Source organism: Schistocerca cancellata, chromosome 3 (genome assembly GCF_023864275.1).
Source record: "Schistocerca cancellata isolate TAMUIC-IGC-003103 chromosome 3, iqSchCanc2.1, whole genome shotgun sequence".
In the NCBI taxonomy this organism is placed as follows: Eukaryota; Metazoa; Arthropoda; class Insecta; order Orthoptera; family Acrididae; genus Schistocerca; species Schistocerca cancellata.
The window spans coordinates 263,701,533-263,722,622 of NC_064628.1; the positions used below are offsets into that span (position 1 = coordinate 263,701,533).

Here is a 21,090-nt window from a genome sequence, read left to right on the forward strand (position 1 = left end):
GGTAGTTTCTAAAGCTGTTAGCTTTGCATCATCTGGTATTTTAAGATCTGTATTCTAAAATTTTGAAAGTTCATAACTGTATGCTACCAGAAAGAAGCTGAAAAGCATAGGCTTCTTTTAATTTCTTATTCAACTCTTTGTTAAACTCTTTAATTTGGAGAAGTAATGTTATTAACAATTAGTCTGAAGCAGTTTTCTGTTTCTGTTTTTTCTTTCAGACCTAAGAAACTAGTTATCAGATTTAACTTTGTGTATTGTTTGTGATCATAGACAGTTCAGAGATTTTGTATAAAATTTTTTTAAAAAGTTTGAGAACTATTCCACAAAATTTTGGGAGAACTGCCGGATGTTTGTAACTTCCTGCCACAGTATTTTGGCACAGTCTTCTGGCCATCTTCAGGTGATACTGGTGAAAACGCACTAAGCTCTGGTATTTAAGGCCTCGCCAGCACATGCGTGATGGGTTCACTTCTGCTGCGCCACAAGCCCTCTGTGGTGAAAACTTGCCGCATCAATATCATTACGATTGTCTACCTGCGGTTCCATCACAGAACTATGCTGGCTATGGAGGACGCAAAGTTTTTCAATTTTTGGATTCCATGCCAAATTCAACTGAAAACCACTGTCTCAATTAATAAGACTCACTGCCAGACAGTTATATTTCCATGGATTCATTAATAATAGAACCCCAAAAGTTAGACATATGGGCTAAAATCTTTGTCTCTCATGTAATTCATTACATGACCAGTGGAAATACAGTGTTCGGCGATGGCAGACTTACAAGGCTAAAGGAGGTGAGTATGCTGCTGATGTTCGACATTGCGACCCTGTACCAACGCCACCTAGAGAGAAGGCCTGTGCGCTGAGCAGCTCGCCTGCCAAGAGTAGTCATACAAGTTCCGTCCGTCCAAGAGCGGCTTCTACTGGCAGGAGCTTCTAGGAACGCTTTTCTCTGTCTACATGTTTTATTCCTAGTGTCGTACATCGCTATTTCAACAAAATTTCTCTTATATCAATTATTTCACACACAAATACATTAAAACATACCTGTTTTTACACTGCAAATCCAAAACTTGTAACGGGATTGATGGCTTCATTAGGCCTATACACATGTTCTTAACTACACACAAATTAGCATTTTTAATAATGAAAACATAAAGATCTCTCCATGTGAAATCCATCAATACAAAATTTAATTTAACATTGATGATTTTATTCTATCAAAATGATGAAAAATCCAAAATTGAATATTTTTTGTGCTTTTTATTTTAGAGTTCTTAATTTTTAAAATGACCAAAATTCTGCCACTTTTGACTTGCTTTGTAACCTTAAAAAGGTCACAACCCCAAAACCATTTGACTTACAGACCTGAAATTTGTACCACTTTATTCAGTTTCTTCTACAGTTTAAAGATGTGTGCTACTTTACTAGATTCACAAAAACGCTGAATTCTTCCAAACCCAATTTTTTAATCCTTAAAATTTCAAAATTAGAGTTTCTTTAAATAAATTTTATTTAACTGCAATTTGCTTTGCCAACTGTATCACAACTTTTGCAGACTGGTTCATGACAGTTACGTTAAAATGAAATAAACAAGTTACTTGTGGTAGCAGTTTTTGCAGATGATGTATATAAAATGCAGTAGTTTAAAAGAAAAAGGCATTTTGCAAGCTGCACATTAAGTGTTTTTTATTTAACTTGTGCACACAGACCCATTTTGCCTTATTTAGAAGGTGTCTTCAGTAGGTGTCATATCAGCGTCTTAAAGCTGTTTGGTTTAAGAATTGTAACTAACACAATAGAAAATAAATACTATGGAATAAATAATAATAAAACAAAACCATTCAGTTTTATTGACACAATAATGAGCTTCAAGAGATATCAATTGTTGAAAGAAAATTAGCAAAGGAGAAAGGGGAGCAGGTTGCAGCAATGCAACACTTATAATGCACGAGTCAAGCATACATACAGCAGCCTTTTAAAATAGTAGTAGTGGCATTTTAAACAAAATGCAATGAGATTCAGTACATTCTGAAAACTCCAGCACTAAACTTCACTGTCAGGCATTACTGTGTTTGAATAATGGTATCTCAAAAAAGTGTTGTTTTAAACTAATGAATTTTAAATTTTTATATTTCTTGTCTGTTTCATCTTTTTGATAATTGTGATTTATCCTTCTATGATTTCTTAAGAAGACAAACTGTGGATAAAAAGTGGTCAAAATTTTGTTGTAATCCATTCAAAAGAAACTTACACTGCATGAGTAAATGTTGTGGAAATGTAACTCATGGACGATCAATCTGAGCTTGCGTATTTAAGAAAGATTTCATGTAGAGTGAAATCATCTAATGAAAGAAAACCTGAACTACTGATAATTAAAAGCAAAAAATCTTATGGAAAGGCACAACTGAGTTGAAGTATGTCTAATGGCCCTGAGTTTGTGGATGCTGAAAAAGGCTTGTATTTGTTGAAAGCATCTGCCTTCATTACAGAAATCCTCAGTAATAAAGAAAAGTTTCGTCTCAAAAAATATTGTAAAGATAAAGCTGACAAAATAACATTGAAATTAAGTGAAACCTTCTTTCAGGAAGAAACTGGTGAAAATCAGGAAATACTTGGCTGTGATGATACACAAACAGAAATGATTGCCACGTTTAAACACAATTAGTAAAAATGAAAAATTTTCAGTGTTGACTTTCTTACCCAACTCATATAGAAAAAGAGTCTGGAGTAAGCAACTGCAGGGTGTGAAACAAAAGTGGAAGAACAGGGCCTGCTCTTTACTTCTGACCCTAGACCTTGACAGTCTTTGTCTGCTAAAACTGTTCTGTTAGTGAAAAATTTCACTGTAATGATAATACTAGCAGGTGAACACCTGACTAACATGGTTACATTTCTATGGGAAAAGATGGTGATAACAAGCCAATGTATGTTGAAAACAAATTAATTTTAGGACATGTAAGAGAAGTGTACAAACTTTTCAGATAAAATTGCATTCTCAAAAAATGCTGTATTAAGGCCAAAAAATTGTATTATAGCTGGAGCTAGTGGGATACTTACTGTTTGCATTTGTTTCAAATCATCAAAATGGAAATTAATGACAGCTGGAGCAAATTTGAATAAAATTTACAAAAAAATGCATGAAAATCTGAGGTTTCAAGAACCAGACCAATGGTTGATTTCACATTTACTGATCAATTAATCAGTATTCTTTTTTAAGTAATAGCTTTATTAATCACAATATTTCAGAGAAATACAGGGTAGTAATGAATAAAAATATTCTTACAACGTGTGTGTACAGTATGTATTCAAACTGCATAAATTCAGCATGCTGTTTACAATTAATGTTCAATTCAGGCTTCACTTACTTCTGTTGAATATGTTTTTCTTTCTAGGGACAGCATCCTTCACAATGCTTTGATTTTTCTTTTTGGTAAAATTATTAAGAAATACATTGGTTGATATCCATATTACTTTTTTGCAAGTATCTTGAGCACTGTGACTACCACATTCTCTTTCCCAGAGCAGTTCATTCATTAAAACTGAATTCCAAGCCAGGTGAAAAACCAGTTCTCTTTGGTTTGGTACTTTAAGGAACTCAGCTTCAAATTTATGACACAATTTCATAACAGTCAGGTAAGTAGTGACAACCACACTGATAATCTGAGAGCAAGGAATGAGTAGTTTTCCTCTACTTACATTCTGTATTAGGGAATACATTTCTTGTTCATCTAAAATGTTATCTAACACCAGAATATCTTTACAAAACTCACATTTAGTATTTTTCAAAACAGAGTAGCAACAATACCCTGCTATATATGTAAGAACAGGCAAATCTTCACTGGAATTTTCAGTAAGTTCTGATGGATTGACTACTATTTCATCATATATGGAAGGAATCTCAGTGTCAGTATTTGGGTCATCTGAGAAAACATCCTGTATGGACTGTATACTTATTCCGCCAAAAGCAGTTGATTTGAAATTTAGCCTAATTACAGACTGCAAGCGAAGCTTCTTTTCTACCTCATACACCTGCCTGATACTAACATTGTACTGGCCTCCACATAACTGCCTATACTTTCCAAATCTCTCTTCGAGCAAATCAGTTTGAAATTTTCCAGGTAAAAAATTGTAAAGATAATCAGTTTGAAATTTTCCAGGTAAAAAGTAGGAAAACTGCAACTCTTTAATACAATATTCAGACAATTTTATAAAGGCCTGTGTTGTTTGAATTAATGCCGAACATGTTTCTTTTGTTAGTGAGCCCTCAGGATATCGGATGTTTATTTTTTCCCATCTGCTTAGCCATTCTAACATTCCTGTTAGATATGCATACTTGGGGTCATCTACTGTACATTGTTTTAAAGGGCTCATGAATTCATCGTTTAACCTATTACCCTTAAATGGTGTTTTCACATTCGCTATTTTCCACCATTTGGGAAACAAACTAATGTAATTTGCTGTTTCCATACAGTGAACTAAGGAGTGTTTTGGACCCAGTGTTTGAAGGGCATTAGCTGTGACATCACAGAAAATTTGCAGAGCTAGTTTAGCATTTTGTTTTTCAAAGTTATTTGGTCTCATAGCTTTCAAAGTCAGACCATAACAATATTTTGCCAGTTTTTCATGTTCAAGGTCATATAGCCTCAGTAAGGTATCAAAACAGGCATAATGTATGCAAGAATCATTTTTTTGAAATGTGGGATAAATCATACAGGAATTATTTTTTTGCTTTAACCAATTATGCCAAATGCACTTCATAATGTGTACAGAGTCAATTACAAAAAACAATGGTCTCATTGAATCTTTAGGATGGTTATATACATAAGAGACTGAAGAGGGATTTGAAAATGATGACATTGCCCTTCTATTAATGGAATTATTATCTGAAATTACAGACAGTACTTTGAATCCTGTATCTTCAAGACCAAATATTATTCTTTTGATCCACTGATGCAAATTATCACCTGTTAATTTCTTGACTGGTAAAATATGGACAACATCTCTAAAGTTACTCAGTATACTGCTGATCATGAAAACATATGCAGAATTTGCTGTCAAACATTCACCATGAACCATACCAACAACACTTCCTCCTTTATAGTCAAAATATTCTTTTAGATGTATCTCATCTATTAAAAGGTTGAAATGATATTCATGTGGTTCAAGAAATTTAAATTTACCTCTTGTATATGATAAAAAATTATTTTCACATTGCTCTTTCTGGGGGCCTATGTTAATATTAGAACATACTCTTTGAATTGTTGATGGATGAGGGCCTACAAAAAAAACCATAATCTCTATTAAACCTATAAGCACATGGGGAAATACTGTAAGATAAACAAGAAAATATCATGAATGATGGAGTGTATGAAATTTTCTTTGATGATAGTAATTTCAACAGTTCAATGATAAAGTGTATGTTTTTGCTCTTTTCATACTCAGATAAATTAAGTGTCTGCAGAATGTCACATACATAACTCAAAATTTGTTCAATATTATTTGGAACATTAATCTGCATGTCAGCTTTTTCCACACAGTCTAACATATTACCTAATTCAACAATGCTTGAAACCCTTGTTAAAACCTTGTCCCCATTTAGTCCTATTTTGTTTCTTTGCTTGTTCAGGACAAATACTGATACATCAAGGCCTTCACTAACAAGAACAGCATATTTTATTACAGGAGAAGGAACTGTCTCAATGTTTGCAAACAATACAGATGTAGGTTTTGTAATGATACTCCAGAAATCAGATAGCTTTAACATTGACAGTTTTGCCTTTAACTCACACAGTGATGCAATGGACTGAGCTTTTAAATATATTTCCCTTTCCTTCAGACTATCCTGAACAGCTGCCTGAATATTTTGCTCTTCAAGTTTGTCTCTTTACCTCAGGGCCAATTCTCTTGAAGGTTTGCTCAAATAGTGAGGGCAGTTTGGAAAAACAGAAGGAACTGCTGTTGCAAGTGTGCGAGGAACATCTCCATTTCTTCTGATATCTTGAGATGTTGTTATAATTTCATGAGGGTGAAAATGCTGTTCACACACCTACAACCAATAATCCACATGATAATGCAGGACCAATTACAATGATCTTAGTAAATGAACTAATATTACTGAGGGACTAAATTAAAAAGAAACTTTCATATATGTAAATACTGAATATTACATTTTATAACTATTTCTGGCAGATATTTAGGAACTATTAGTTGAGTTATCTTTGACCTCACCGTCTGACCATTCATATAAGGCTACCTCTTCTTTCCCAAGTCACATTATTAAAAAAGCTGGTTGAGATTATCATTACTTTTTGCAAATATCTTGAGCACTGTGAGTACTACATTCTCTTTCTAGAGCAGTTCATTCATTAAAACTAACCCAAAAAGTATTTAACATGGGAAATAATAAATTGGCCTGCCCTAGCAAGTAGTACCACATGTCTCAACCATTAGAACTTGAACAGAGAAATGTATGAGCCTGACAAAGCCAGAGATATATTGGCCTTGGCAATGACAAAGAACATCAGAACATAGTATAAAAAAACTAGGCCCACTTCCTTGTTGTAGCGAAAATGAGTTAATTTTGTTACATGTAAATGTTCAATCCTTAAGTAGTATAGTTACTTAATTCCAGTACTGGCTGGATGAAATTAAGTGCAGCAATCTCTATTTGACTGAACATTGGATTAAAAGTACAGACAAAAACTTGTTTGTACAATTTGCTTATTCAGTGACAAGAAGTTATGTTTTTGAAGCATCTGCTGTGGTATTTCACACTCACAAACTTCTTATTGCATCTGTTTACCAAATGCCAGCTACTGATGAAGAAACAGTCACAAGAAGGTTCTCCACTTTAAGTCTAATGACTCCAAAACATCATCATTACAAAATTTTTTTCACTGGGGATATTAACCCAGAAATAAAAAGTAAAGAGAAAAAATGGTATTTGCTGAATGTGGTAAGCTCAATGAATTTATGTTGCTTAAATAAAAAACCAATCAGGATGGAAGCATGGCGTGGCAATAAGCAGAAATAATCAGAATGTGATACCATCAAATTAGGAATATATGACATGATGGCATATGGCTCGAACATGGAAAACTGTCTACTGATAATTTCAAGATGTTAACTAAATACAGAATTCTCAATGAAGAGAACACTGAAAGAATGAGAAATGACTTCAAACTAATTGAATGGTCCATTATACTGACCAGCTTCTACACATTCATTTCCATCATGAAGCACACACTAGGCAGTAACAGCTCTCTTGTGATGACACACTGGCAATACCATAATCACTAACCACACACTAAAAAATTTAACCACACCACAACTCAGTAAAATGAGGATATTGTACTGCTGTTGAAGAACATAACTGCTGACAATTGTAAGAACAAGAACAACTCTATAAGCTTGAGAGAAATGTACATACTTGAAATTAAAGCAGCAAAAATCAAAGCTAATGAGTACATTTTAAATTCTAAAAAGAAATGAAAACCATCTTGGAATGTGATAAAAAGTGAAACAAACATAGGAAGGGAAGAAATCACTGTCCCAATTAACTTGAATGAATATTTTGTGAATTCTGAAAGTTTCCTTGTATCACAAAGTGATGATGCATCTTATGTGGGGGCCTTCCTTTTGCAATTACAGAGTAAAACAAATAAAAGAATCACTTGGAGAAAAACTACTGCTACAGATCTTCCCAACTCAGAAAACAAGCTGAACAGCTCCAGAACAGAGAACTACCATGGGCACAGCAACTCGGTTCTAAAATGTATACTTATGAAAATTAGAAAGCCAATGCTCCATTTTGTAAATAAAATTATTGATAATAATCCTTTCCCTGAATGCCTTAATATTATAGTTACACTTCCAATAGAGAAAAATGGTGACAGAGACATACAAGGTAACTATAGACCAATATCAGTTCTCCCTATAATAGCCTATGTAAAATCACATAGAGCTGCATACATGTATAACTTCAATTAATGAAGCTATGATAAACATGGTGAAAAGCTAACAGGCCTAAACATCTAAACCTGCTAAACACAACGCCGTGTTAGATTTAGAAGAGCAGGTCTGCTGACATAGTAATGTAACTCCTCAAATGCAGTTCTCTAAATCAATAACAAAACAATCTCTTTAAACACATTACGTGGAAAACGCCGAACCACATGATGATTCGCTCTTATTCCATATTAGGCTTCACTTTCATGGAAAGCAAAAAACTAAAATCGGACAGGAAATAAAAATACGTAAGTAAATATTAGTGATACGCTCATAACTCAACAGAAATTGGCATTTAGTGTCCTTTAACTTCTGAGAATTCAGCGAGAACGTAGAAAATCAAAATTGTAGTGGACACGCTTTTAGCTTTAATTTCCCCAGAATTTAAGGTACATTAGTGGCGGTAATAACAATAATAATACAATACTCTCAAAAGATTAACACAGTAAGTGCCAGGGGATGTGTAAATTTAAGGTTATGGCTAACATTGTTTACTTTATATTACAGTATAATCGTAAATGAACTTAAATTAGTTACCTTTGTTGTTTTGCTGATTGTTAAATTTTCCCTTGGGATAGCCCGTTTCCACTTTTCTAATAATTTTTCTTCCTTTGGAAATGAAAAAACTTGCACTTTCGGTCCCGTCGGGTAATTGCCTTTACACCCGGTCACACAACATCTGTACGGCATTTTGTCTGTCACTAACACAAATTCGAACTGTGCATCACATAAATAACGTTAAAAACGTTCTAAAACAGTTACGTTGTGCTGCATTCACATACTCCCATGCACAGCACAACGTTATAACACACTTCTCGCTTCCTTTTGTTATGACTACTCTTGGCTACCCGTCATGCTGTTCGCAGGCAGCACTCAGGCCTTCTCTCTAGGTGGCGTTGCCTGTACAGTATGCATTAATTGCCCTATATAAGATTTGCTACATTTGCACGGAATCCTGTAAACACCTGCCTTGTGCAGCTATAGGTTGTCTGACAGATCCCAACAGTGATGAAATTTTTGCAGGAAGGCGAAAGATTGCTTTCACCTTATATTTTCCTAGTATTATGCTTATTTGCACTAAAATGTTACCAGTATATGGTAAACAGGCAGTTGTTTTAAAGGTCTCTTCCTCCTCTTTGCTCTGTCATTTACAGGTCTACAGCGCTCTCTCCACTTGCTGGGATGAATAACCATTCTGCAGGTGTTCCATTTGCAGATTATCAGTGTCAGAGATGACATGGGCTCAGTGAATCAAGGTCTTCAAAATGCTCATAGTTTGTGTCGGATGGTGGCAAGTAGTGGTTTGCAAGTAAAGGTCTGTGTGAGTAGGCTTTCTATATACTAAATGGCCAAGTGTGCCATTTGCTCTTGCGTCACACCAATACTTTTAAAAATGGCAGGCAACCTCCTTCTCCACCATCATAGTAAATTTTATGTTTTCTTGTATGGATTTCATATTTTGAGGAGCGAGCACTTGCTTCAACCACCTTTAAACCAACAGTATTTTGGCCATATGTTGTTGATACATTTATAGTTTGATCTCATGGTTTGGATCGTCTGCTAGAGTTCCTACAACATCTGAACTCCGAACACGAAAACATAAAATTTACTATGGAGTTGGAGGAGGAGGAGGAGGAGGAGGAGGAGGAGGAGGATTGCCTGCCATTTTTAGATATCTTGGTGATGTAAGAGCAATGGCACACTTGGCCATTCAGTATATAGAAAGCCCACTCACACAGACCTCCTTCGCTGCCATTGCTGAACACCGTATCTCCACTGGTAATGTAATGAATTACAGTGAAACAAAAATTGTAGCCCATACTTCTGACTTTTGGAGTTCTATCATTAATGAATCCGTGGAAATACAACTGTCTGACAGTGTCTCTCTTATTAATCGAGACAGCAGTTTTCAGTTGAATTCGGCATAGAACCCAGTCATTGAAAAACTTTGTGTCCTCCATAGCCAGCATAGTTTGGTGATGGAACATGGGAAGACAATCAAATTGATGTCAATGTGTCGAATTTTCACCACAGAGGGCGTGTGACGCACCAGAATCAAACGCGCTCTAGTAGTGCACACGCAACACCAGGTAAATCCACCATTCATTTGCCGTCGGAGTCTTAAATATCAGAGGCTCAGTGCATTTTCACCAGTATCACCTGAAGGTGGCCAGAAGACTCTGCGCTGGAATATTGTGGTAGGAAGTGTGAGGTCCTGCCCATTCATTGCTAATAGGGTGCCTAAGGAATGCGGCGCTCTCGGAATACATTGCAACAATTTCAAACAAATAACATTAGTTGTTTTATTTCAAGAAAGCGAGTTGACAATACTTTCTTTACAGCAAATGTCGCTACCGAGAGGTGACATGAAAACAGTACAGTTCTTGGTATACACAGAGTCCAAGGAAACATTTGATACTGACAGCGTAGCACTAACCACATTGCAGACTCGGGTCGATCCTGTGCGGCCGAGGCTAGTAGGAGCTGCGTTTATATCTACATCTACATGATTACTCTGCAATTCACATTTAAGTGCTTGGCAGAGGGTTCATTGAACCACAATCATACTATCTCTCTACCATTCCACTCCCGAACAGCGCATGGGAAAAACAAACACCTAAACCTTTCTGTTCGAGCTCTGATTTCTCGTATTTTATTTTGATGATCATTCCTACCTATGTAGGTTGGGCTCAACAAAATATTTTCGCATTTGGAAGAGAAAGTTCGTGACTGAAATTTCGTAAATAGATCTCGCCGCGACGAAAAACGTCCTTGCTTTAATGACTTCCATCCCAACTTGTGTATCATATCTGCCACACTCTCTCCCCTATTACACTGTTGTAGGGGGCGCACCTGGTGCGGTCCAATTCTGTGCACCATTGGTTGCCAATTATTCACAGCCTTCTCTGCCCTTGCGTGCCGCCTCTTCATATCAGTGTTTGTGGTTACGCCAGAACAGGAAGTTACAAACATCCGACAGTTCTCCTGTAATTTTGTAGGACAATATGTACTCCAGGAAAGTTTTAAATATCACAAATCTTGAGAAAATACTTGAGATTGCTTTCTACGTTTCCTGATATCTCCGGTATTGCAATAAATACTTCACACCACTGTTTCGTTGGCATACATGTGTCCATATGATACAGTTCAACAAAGGACATATTTAAGTGGCAATTAATCTTCGATTTTATGAAAGTACGAGGCTAGTTTGGTATGTACTCTAGAATTCTGTGTAATCTCTGAACTCCATTTTAAACTTCTAAGCATTTTTTCCAGTGTTTGCAGAGCTGATGCCTTCACAGCTTGTAATACATATGTTTTAATTGCAGTTTCAAAATATGCACAGTCCCCTTTCAAGAAACAAATACCCTAATAATATTTCAGTTTCTGTTATTGATTCAAAAAGTTACGTCAAACTAACACTTTAATCATAATTTCAGAAATGTTCCCTGCAGACTACTGTTGGTATGATTAAGAACTATTGTATCTGAAGTGACAGTTTGCAGCACATATTCTCTTATCACATATCATTGTAAGATGCTTATGCAAGTAGTATCTTTGTAAGACTGTTATTGAAGTTATCTATCCAGATTGTTGTTCATACCTATAGTCGAGTATGCGTAAGAAGTAGGCAACATTGTTATTAGCTTTCAACTGCAAATTGCAAACATCTGCAGGAGAAAACAGTAGCAGTCTATAGAGACCCGGTAACATTGAGGTGTTGGTTGCAATAGAGGTGTTTCCAAATTAAGTTAAATGATTGAGGTAGGCACTTGAAACTGCATCACCACACCCACTGCAACTATGAGGGATCTTTTTATGCAATTCGACAACAGAGTTTGTTAGCAGTTGTTTTCATGCACATTAACTGCTTAAGTACATGAAGTATTAAATTATGTGATAAAATTGCTAGCTAGTGTTTACCCACAGGAGATGAGATATTCAGCACTGCCAATAGACACATAATAATAAAAGTAGGGAAGTACCCTAGATTTGAAAATATTAGTTCACTTATTCGTGGAGGAGAGTGTGATAGGTTGCAGAAGGTTAAAAACAAAGGGTAGGTCACTTGGACTTCAGACACCACTTCTAGTGAGGAGGAGGAGGAGGAGGAGGAGGGGGTGGGGGGTGGGGGTGGTAGACAGTGATAAAGGGAAGGTGTCTGAGAGATGGTGATCTGAGAAAGTATACTGGTCACTACTGTGCCATCTTCAGTCCAGAGATGATGACAGAGTAAGAAGTAAAGCTAAATTAAGAGGAAGAAAAGTGAATAGTATAATTAAAAGCCATGAGGTGGGAAAAAGAAAAAGAAAAAAGGTGGAGATCGAAGATGAAAAATCAAAAGCAGTAAGGACAATAATCAAATATGACCTAATAACATATGAAATATATGGATAAATGTAATGAAAAACGGATTATGATAATATTAGGGGTGGGGGGGGAATCTGGATGTGTTGGAGGGCAAATTTCCATCTCTGTAGTTCAGGGACACTAGTATCTTGTAAAAGGGTCCAGGTTAGCTCCTGTGGTGTTGCAGGCTCTCATGTGCCTGGAGTTGTACTGTAAATCCTGTCCAGCAGCTGAATACTGGATATCCCAAAGGCAGACAGTTTTTCTATGCCCAACAGTGTATGACTTGTATCACCAGCAGCTGTTTGCTCATGATGCTCTATATACTGAAGTGAGTATGCCATATTAGAAAGAAGCAGATTTAAATTTCTATACCTGTATTAGAATTTTATGTTACCATCTGTGGCCCCATTTTTTATTACAGTTGTGTGTTCTCCATTCTTTCTTTATTGTACCATGGTGGTTTGTGGCAACAATTTATCTTTGTTGTTTGATTTTTTATTATTCATCCCTTTTTGTAGTATCATTGAAATAATTCTTCTGCTTGCAGTCTGATATTTTTCTCTTTTTTTTTAACTTGATTTCATTCCTTATTTTTATATGCAATGTGTTTTTGTATGAATGTGATATTTCTTTCTTTTCCTTTAGTGCACCAGTACTGGTAAGTCGTCAGGTTGACATTGTATACAGAGAGCGACGAAAGTTCCAGAGTCCACATTTACAGTCAGTGCCAGTCTTTGAAGACTACCGTGAAACTTCTCCTTTGCGTAGTCGGCCACTCATTGCACTAAACTGGAAAGAAGACAGGGATAGATGTTCTTCTGCTGAAAGGCTACCTCGTCCCATAAGTGAAGCAACAGAATGCAGTAGAGAGCCAATACCATTACCCTCTGTTGAAGACTACTTATGTGGACGTTTCCAGGATCAGTTGAAAGTTACTGGTGAGTATCTCCACACTGTGTTGTGACAGTTAGTTTACTGATATTATTTTTCTCTTTTCTTTTAACATTATTTTATTCCTTATTTATGTGCAGTGTATTTTTGTATAAGTGTGATACTTCTTTCTTTTCCTTTAGTGCACAAAAACTGGTAAGTCATGAGGTGGACACGGTTAGGTTACTGAGTCACATTTAATTGTGTATAACAGAAATGCGGAGGGAAAGCAAGACTCACAACTTCTCCCACCTCTGTCCTTCCCCTCCTCTTCTACATGCTCAGCCTCCTCCACCTACACTACATCTCTTCTCCTCCCTCTCCCACTCACACATTTACATGCATACGTATTCTGGACTCATTACCTGTAATATTTGTGGATGATTCACGGATAGTTCAGGTAGTTGTCAGCTTTCTGTGTGAAAGTGGCTTTTATTCTCAGTTTAAAGGCTTTAATCTACCTCTGGAGCAGGGAGAGAGTGGTTGGGGTTGGGATGTGTCCTCCTGTGTTTTGGGGCTAGGGGATCCCTGACCCTACCTCCTTGGCCAAGCCACCCTTTTATCCCTCTGTACATCTTTTGATTCAGTTTGCATCCCATCTGTCGCGCCCACTTTTCCATTCTAGCTGTCACACTCTGTTGAATAGTGGGTGTTCTTGAGTGTTATGGATCACTGTTGGGACAGCTGTGGGTGGGAGCAGGGCTGCCACAAGTTTTGGAAATTAGGGAAGTCATCCAATATCAGGGAATTTCAAACATATCAGGGAAATTTGGAAAAAAAAAACACACAACAATCTTGGTTTTGGCTCAACAGATAAGAGGTGTACTTACGGCAATACCACACATCATTGCTGACTGAGCAGAGCTGAGTAGCTGCTGGGTGTCGTGTGCCACCTACGTACTCCATCCTTCGTACCACCTCTCCCTTCCCTGCTGCTCCCCTCAGCTTGCAGTCAGCCTCTGCACCACTACATCTACATCCATACTCCGCAAGCCACCTGACAGAGTGTGGCAGAGGGTACCTTGAGTACCTCTATCGGTTCTCCCTTTTATTCCAGTCTCGTATTGTTCGTGGAAAGGAGGATTGTCTGTATGCCTCTGTGTGGGCTCTAATCTCTCTGATTTTATTCTCATGCTCTCTTCACAAGATATACATAGGAGGGAGGAATATACTGCTTGACTTCTCGGTGAAGGTATGTTCTCGAAACTTCAAAAAAAGCCCGTACTGAGCTACTGAGCGTCTTTCCTACAGAGTCTTCCACTGGAGTTTATCTATCATCTCTGTAACGCTTTCGTGATGACTAAATGATCCTGTAACGAAGCGCGCTGCTCTCCATTGGATCTTCTCTCTCTCTTCTATCATCCCTATCTGGTACGGATCCCACACTGCTGAGCAGTATTCCAGCAGTCGGCGAACAAGCGTACTGTAACCTACTTCCTTTGTTTTCGGATTGTATTTCTTTAGGATTCTTCCAATGAATCTCAGTCTGGCATCTGCTTTACCGACGATCAACTTTATATGATCATTCCATTTTAAATCACTCCTAATGCGTACTCCCAGATAATTTATGGAATTAACTGCTTCCAGTTGCTGACCTGCTGTATTGTAGCTAAATGATAAGGGATCTTTCTTTCTATGTATTCACAGCACATTCCACTTGTCTACATCGAGATTCAATTGCCATTCCCTGCACCATGCGTCAATTCGCTGCAGATCCTCCTGCATTTCAGTACAATTTTCCATTGTTACAACCTCTCGATATACCACAGCATCATCCGCAAAAAGCCGCGGTGAACTTCCGATGTCATCCACAAGGTCATTTACGTATATTGTGAATAGCAACGGTCCTACGACACTCCCCTGCGGCACACCTGAAATCACTCTTACTTCGGAAGACTTCTCTCCATTGAGAATGACATGCTGCGTTCTGTTATCTAGGAATTCTTCAATCCAATCACAAAATTGGTCTGATAGTCCATATGCTCTTACTTTGTTCATTAAACGACTGTGGGGAACTGTATCGAACGCCTTGCGGAAGTCAAGAAACACGGCATCTACCTGGGAACCCGTGTCTATGGCCCTCTGAGTCTCGTGGACTAATAGCGCGAGCTGGGTTTCAAATGATCGTCTTTTTCTCGAAACCCATGCTGATTCCTACAGAGTAGATTTCTAGTCTCCAGAAAAGTACTCAAACATAATACGTGTTCCAAAATTCTACAACTGATCGACATTACAGATGTAGGTCTATAGTTCTGCACATCTGTTCGACATCCCTTCTTGAAAACGGGGATGACCTGAGCCCTTTTCCAATCCTTTGGAATGCTACGCTCTTCTAGAGACCTACGGTACACCGCTGCAAGAACGGGGGCAAGTTCCTTCGCGTACTCTGTGTAAAATTGAACTGGTATCCCATCAGGTCCAGCGGCCTTTCCTCTTTTGAGCGATTTTAATTGTTTCTCTATCCCTCTGTCATCTATTTCGATAGCTACCATTTTGTCATCTGTGCGACCATCTAGAGAAAGAACTACAGTGCAGTCTTCCTCTGTGAAACAGCTTTGGAAAAAGACATTTAGTATTTCGGCCTTTAGTCTGTCATCCTCTGTTTCAGTACCATTTTGGTCACAGAGTGTTTGGACATTTTGTTTGGATCCACCTACCGCTTTGATATAAGACCAAAATTTCTTAGGATTTTCTGCGAAGTCAGTACATAGAACTTTACTTTCGAATTCATTGAACACCTCTCGCATAGCCCTCCTCACACTACATTTCGCTTCGCGTTATTTTTGTTTGTCTGCAAGGCTTTGGCTATGTTTATGTTTGCTGTGAAGTTCCCTTTGCTTCCGCAGCAGTTTTCTAACTCGGTTGTTGTACCATGGTGGCTCTTTTCCATCTCTTACCAGCTAGCCTTCATAGAGCAAGGTTTCTCCATTAATAAAAAATGTATGATAGTCGGCCGAAGCCATCTCTCTGGTAACAACATGTAAAGTACATGACAGTCTGAAATCGACTAGCATTGTTTTCAAGATTGGCATTAACAAGAGACTGATTCTGAACTGTAGCAATGCTCGAGATGGGTATGGCGAGTCTTTAAAGCAGATGCAATGTAAAGAAAATGAAGCTGAGAGAGAGAGAGGCAGAAGAGGTCCATCCTCTAGCTAGTTAATGAACTGAAGGCCAAAAAACTTCTGTAGGACTCACACTCTGAGCGTTCTGCACAAAATAAGTTTGTGTATAACCCTCTGTGTGTGTGTGTGTGTGTGTGTGTGTGTGTGTGTGTGTGTGTGTGTGTGTGTGTGTGTGTGTCCTACTCACTCCTGGCCAAGTTTATTGGCCTTCAGTTCATTAACTAGCTAGAGGATGGACCTCTTTCACCTAGGTCTCTCAGCTTCAATTTCTTCACATTGCATCTGCTTTAAAGCCTCAAGATACTGACCTCGAGCATTGTTATACTCGAAAATCATTCTCTTGTTAACGTCAATCTTCCGTGTACTTTATGTGGGATGGTTTCTTGGCTGACTATCGTACATTTTTTATTAATGGAAAACTGGTTATTATAGTTGATGCACGAGCAATGGGGCACAGCATCTGAGGTAGCGATGAAGTGGGGATATGACCATTTCATGAGTGTACTGTGAATATCAGTAATCCGCACTTAAACAACAAATCTCTGACATCGCTGCGGCCGGGAAAAGTTCCTGCAAGAATGGGATCAACAACAACTGAAGAGAATCGTTCAGTGTGTCAGAAGTGCAACCCTTCAGCAAATTGCTGCAGTTTCAATGGTGGGCCATGAGCAAGTGTCAATGTGCGAACCATTCAGCGAAATGTCATTGATATTGGCTTTTGGAGCCGAAGGCCCACTCATGTACCCTTGATGACTGCATGCTTTACAACTCACCTGGGTCTGTCAACACCGACATTGGACTGTTGATGATTGGAAACGTGTTGCTGGTTGAACAAGACTTGTTTCAAATTGTATCAAGTGGATGGACGTGTATGGATATGGAGACAGTCTCATGAACCTATTAACCCTGCATGTCGCAGGGGACTGTTCAAGCTGGTGGAGGCTCTGTAGTGGTGTGGGACGTGTTCAGTTGGAGTGATATTGGACCCCTGGAATGTCAGGATGATGACTCTGACAGGTGTCATGTATGTAAGCATCCTGTCTGATCACTTGCATCCATTACAATGGACATTGGCAATTCCAGCAGGACAATGTGACACCCCATGTGTCCAGAATTGCTATAGAGTGGATCCAGGAACACTCTTCTGAGTTTAAACACTGCTACTGGCACCAAACTCCCCAGACATGAACATTATTGAGCATATATGGGACGCCTTACAACATGCTGTTCAGAAGAGATCTCCACCCCTCATATCCTTACGGATTTATTAACAGCCATGCAGGATTCATGGTGTTAGTTTTCTCCAGCACTACTTCAGACATTAGTCATGTCCGCCCCGTGTCATGTCGTGTTGCGGCACTTCTGCATGTTCGTGGGGACCCTATACCATATTAGGCATGTGTACCAGTATCTTTGGCTCTTCAATGTGTGTGTGTGTGTGTGTGTGTGTGTGTGTGTGTGTGTGTGTGTGTGTGTGTGTGTGTGTGTCAGTCTGGGAATTGAGAATCTCAAGCACTTTTGCCTGTTATCAATGTTGATACTGGCAAGGTCCCAGGGATTCTAAGATTTTAGAGATTTTTTTTAAATTTCAGTGATATAAATGTGACATAAAATCGTGCAGGAGGTAGGTGACTGTTATTATAGTAATCAGCAGTTCTCCATTCAGGTTGATTTGGTCACAATCGTGAAAGTCAAACATCAGCCAAAGAACTACTATATTGTTCAAACAAATTTTGGGCTTGCAGCCGATCATTGTTCAATATTTCGCACGATATTTCAACTGGGCACCTGCCAGTCATCTTCAGGTGAGCCGTCGCAGACTGGTGAAAATGTCCTCCGTTCCGCAATATATAGCGTACTTTAACTATTCTGCGCATGTGTCGAAAACTTGATAGATGAACCACACTGCCCACTGGCAGCGCCCTCGTTGGTGGAATAGCAGAACTCAGTTGCCCTCTGCATTGCTATTTGCGATGGCCGTTGACGCACTCTGTCGTCTTCGATTAGAGCAAATCATGGAGATGATGTGATTCCATGCACTGTCCAGTTGGTAGCCGCTGTCACAGTTTAACAGATTTTCCGCCAGTCGTATTTCTACGGGTTCTTTAATAATGGAGCCCCAGAGAGACGTTGCTGTGGACAAAATCATTGTTTTCTCATACTCCATTGAATGTCCAGTAGAAATACAATGTTCAGCAATAGCGGACTTGCTCGGCTGCAAAAGGCGGGTGTAACGTTGATGTTCAGTGCAGCATTCTTTCACGGTGCGTGTGGTTTGACCTTTGTAAGCCGTACCACATTGTCATGGTATCTTGTAAATTCTGGCCTTTAGTAGTAACAGATTGTCCTTAACTGATCCCACAAGGTCTGCAATATTCGATGGTGGGTGGAAAACCACTTTTATTTGAAATTTTTGGAGGATTCTTGCTATTTTAAATGAAGTGTTGCCAACGAAAGGAAGAAAAGCTTAAGATTGTTCCGGCATGTTCTCCTCTTTATTCACTTACTGCTTCTTAGTTTAGTGCCCTGTTAATCTGCTGGATGGAATACCCATTTTCGCTGAATACTGTCTTTAGATGGGTGAGTTCTTGAGGTAAGCTATCTAGATCCGAGACAGTATGAGCTCTATGAACAAGTGTTTTAAGCAAACTCATGGTTTGCAATGGGTGATGGCAGCTCGATGCTTGCAGGTACAAATCAGTATGAATGGATTTCCGGTAAACTGAATGCCCTACAGAACCATCATTCTTCCTTCGAACCAGGACATCCAAGAAAGGCAAACAACCATCTTTCTCTATTTCCATGGTGTACCGGATGTTGCTATGAATGGAGTTGAGGTGATGTAGAAACTCCATTAATTTATCCTCTCCATGAGGCCACACTATGAAAGTGTCATCCACATACTTCCAAAAAACTGTTGGTTTCAAGGCAGCTGATTCAAGTGCTCTCTCCTCAAAATCCTCCATAAAAAAGTTGTCCACCAAAGGAGACAGGGGGCTACCCATGGCGACACTGTCAGTTTGTTCAAAATGTTCTGGATTAAACATAAAATAAGTTAAGGAAAGAGTGTGCCTGAACAAAACAGTGATATCAACAGGAAACATGTTACCAATCAGTGTCAAAGAATCTGCAAGAGGAACTTTTGTAAAAAGTGAGACCACATCAAAACTTACTAGAAGGTCTACACTGCTAAGATGAAAAGCCCCCAGTCTATTGATAAAATCAGCTGAGTTTCGTATGTGATGTGAGCACTTGCCCACGAAAGGCCTCAGTAAGGAAGTGAGATGTTTAGCTAAGTCATATGTAGGTGCTCCAATGTTGCTCACTATTGGATGCAGAGGAAGACCCTCTTTATGAACCTTCGGAAGGCCATACAGTCTTGGAGATACGCAACCATGTGGTCTTAACCTCTTGATGGTCTCTTGTGGTAAGGAGGAGGAATTTAATAGTGCTGAAGTTTTCCGTTGCACATGTCCTGTAGGATCGTAATCAGTCCTCCTATAGGTAGAGTCACTTAGCAGACCATACATCTTATCTGTATACACACCATGAAGTAACAAAACGGTTGCATTAACTTTGTCAGCTTTCAATACCACTACGTCAGGGTCCTCTCTCAGATTTCGTAATGCAGCCCTTTCTGCAGAGGTTAAATTACTGCGTTGAGGAGGAGCCTTCAACAGAGCATGGCAAGTTTCCCTTCTTATTTTGTCTGCAGCATCCAAAGGAAGACATCATACAGCTTCTTCAACACCTCTCAGAAAACTTATTAATGACTGTGCTGTAGGTGTAGGTGCAAAATGGAGTCCCTTGCTTAATTCAGACAGCGTCGCGTCATCCAAATTCTTCTCCGTGAGATTGACAACGGAACGTCGTACCATTATCCTTTCTGGCAACGGCTTCTGTGGCAACAGGCGGTCAAATTTTTATATCTGCCGATAATTAGCATCCTTGTGGATCCACTCGAACTTGGCCGAAGTCACTCCATCAACCCAGTCCCATGATACAGGAGAAAGATACCTTGCAACCTTCAGATGTAACTGGTAAAGTTCTGCTGAAATAGCATCTAACCTTCGTCTTGTATAGCAAATCCTCTCCTTGACAATAGCATGACTAGTCTTCTCAGTAATCTTCCATGCAGCAGCGGTCTTAATGAATATCCGAAGTTTTGAGAAGCTACGTGGTAAAAGAGCAAAGCTTTTAAGTTCTTTAACGTTTTTACTGAGATGTCGGGACCATGGCATTATACCAAAATTCGCTAGAGTGACTCATTTCATTAAGAGCACTGCTGCACGGAAGATTACTGAGAAGGCTTGATTTTCTTCATAATTCTTGGTTGTGTTAGTCACCTTTCTGTAATTGCCTTATTTGCCTAGAGAATATGTTAGGTTACCTTGCAACGGAATTGAGCCATGTTGTCCGTAAAATTTTATTTCACCAAAATTGAAAATGTAAGCATATTAATGCTAATCGTAAATTTCATCCAATCTGTATACAATGAAGTGGAATATTCTAGGTATTTTATACTATATTTTCAGTGCAGACTGGATTTCCATCTTTCACATCACACTAGCCTGACACAGTTGGGATGTTGCTGTTATTTCTGACACCCAATAATGCAGCAGGCTTCCAACACTATCCCACATGGCATGGTCACCTGTCGGCCCACTTGGGG

At 38.7% G+C, this 21,090-nt stretch overlaps 1 protein-coding gene across 1 annotated transcript in view; it reads left to right on the forward strand.

The window, feature by feature from the left end:
• The window catches only part of LOC126174912 (RISC-loading complex subunit tarbp2-like), a 136,996-nt gene that overhangs the window by 86,754 nt on the left and 29,152 nt on the right, over positions 1 to 21,090 (forward strand). The window contains exon 6 of the mRNA XM_049921350.1: positions 13,009 to 13,301. Coding sequence (XP_049777307.1) covers positions 13,009 to 13,301 — 293 coding nt within the window. The remainder of the gene's footprint in view (positions 1 to 13,008; positions 13,302 to 21,090) is intronic.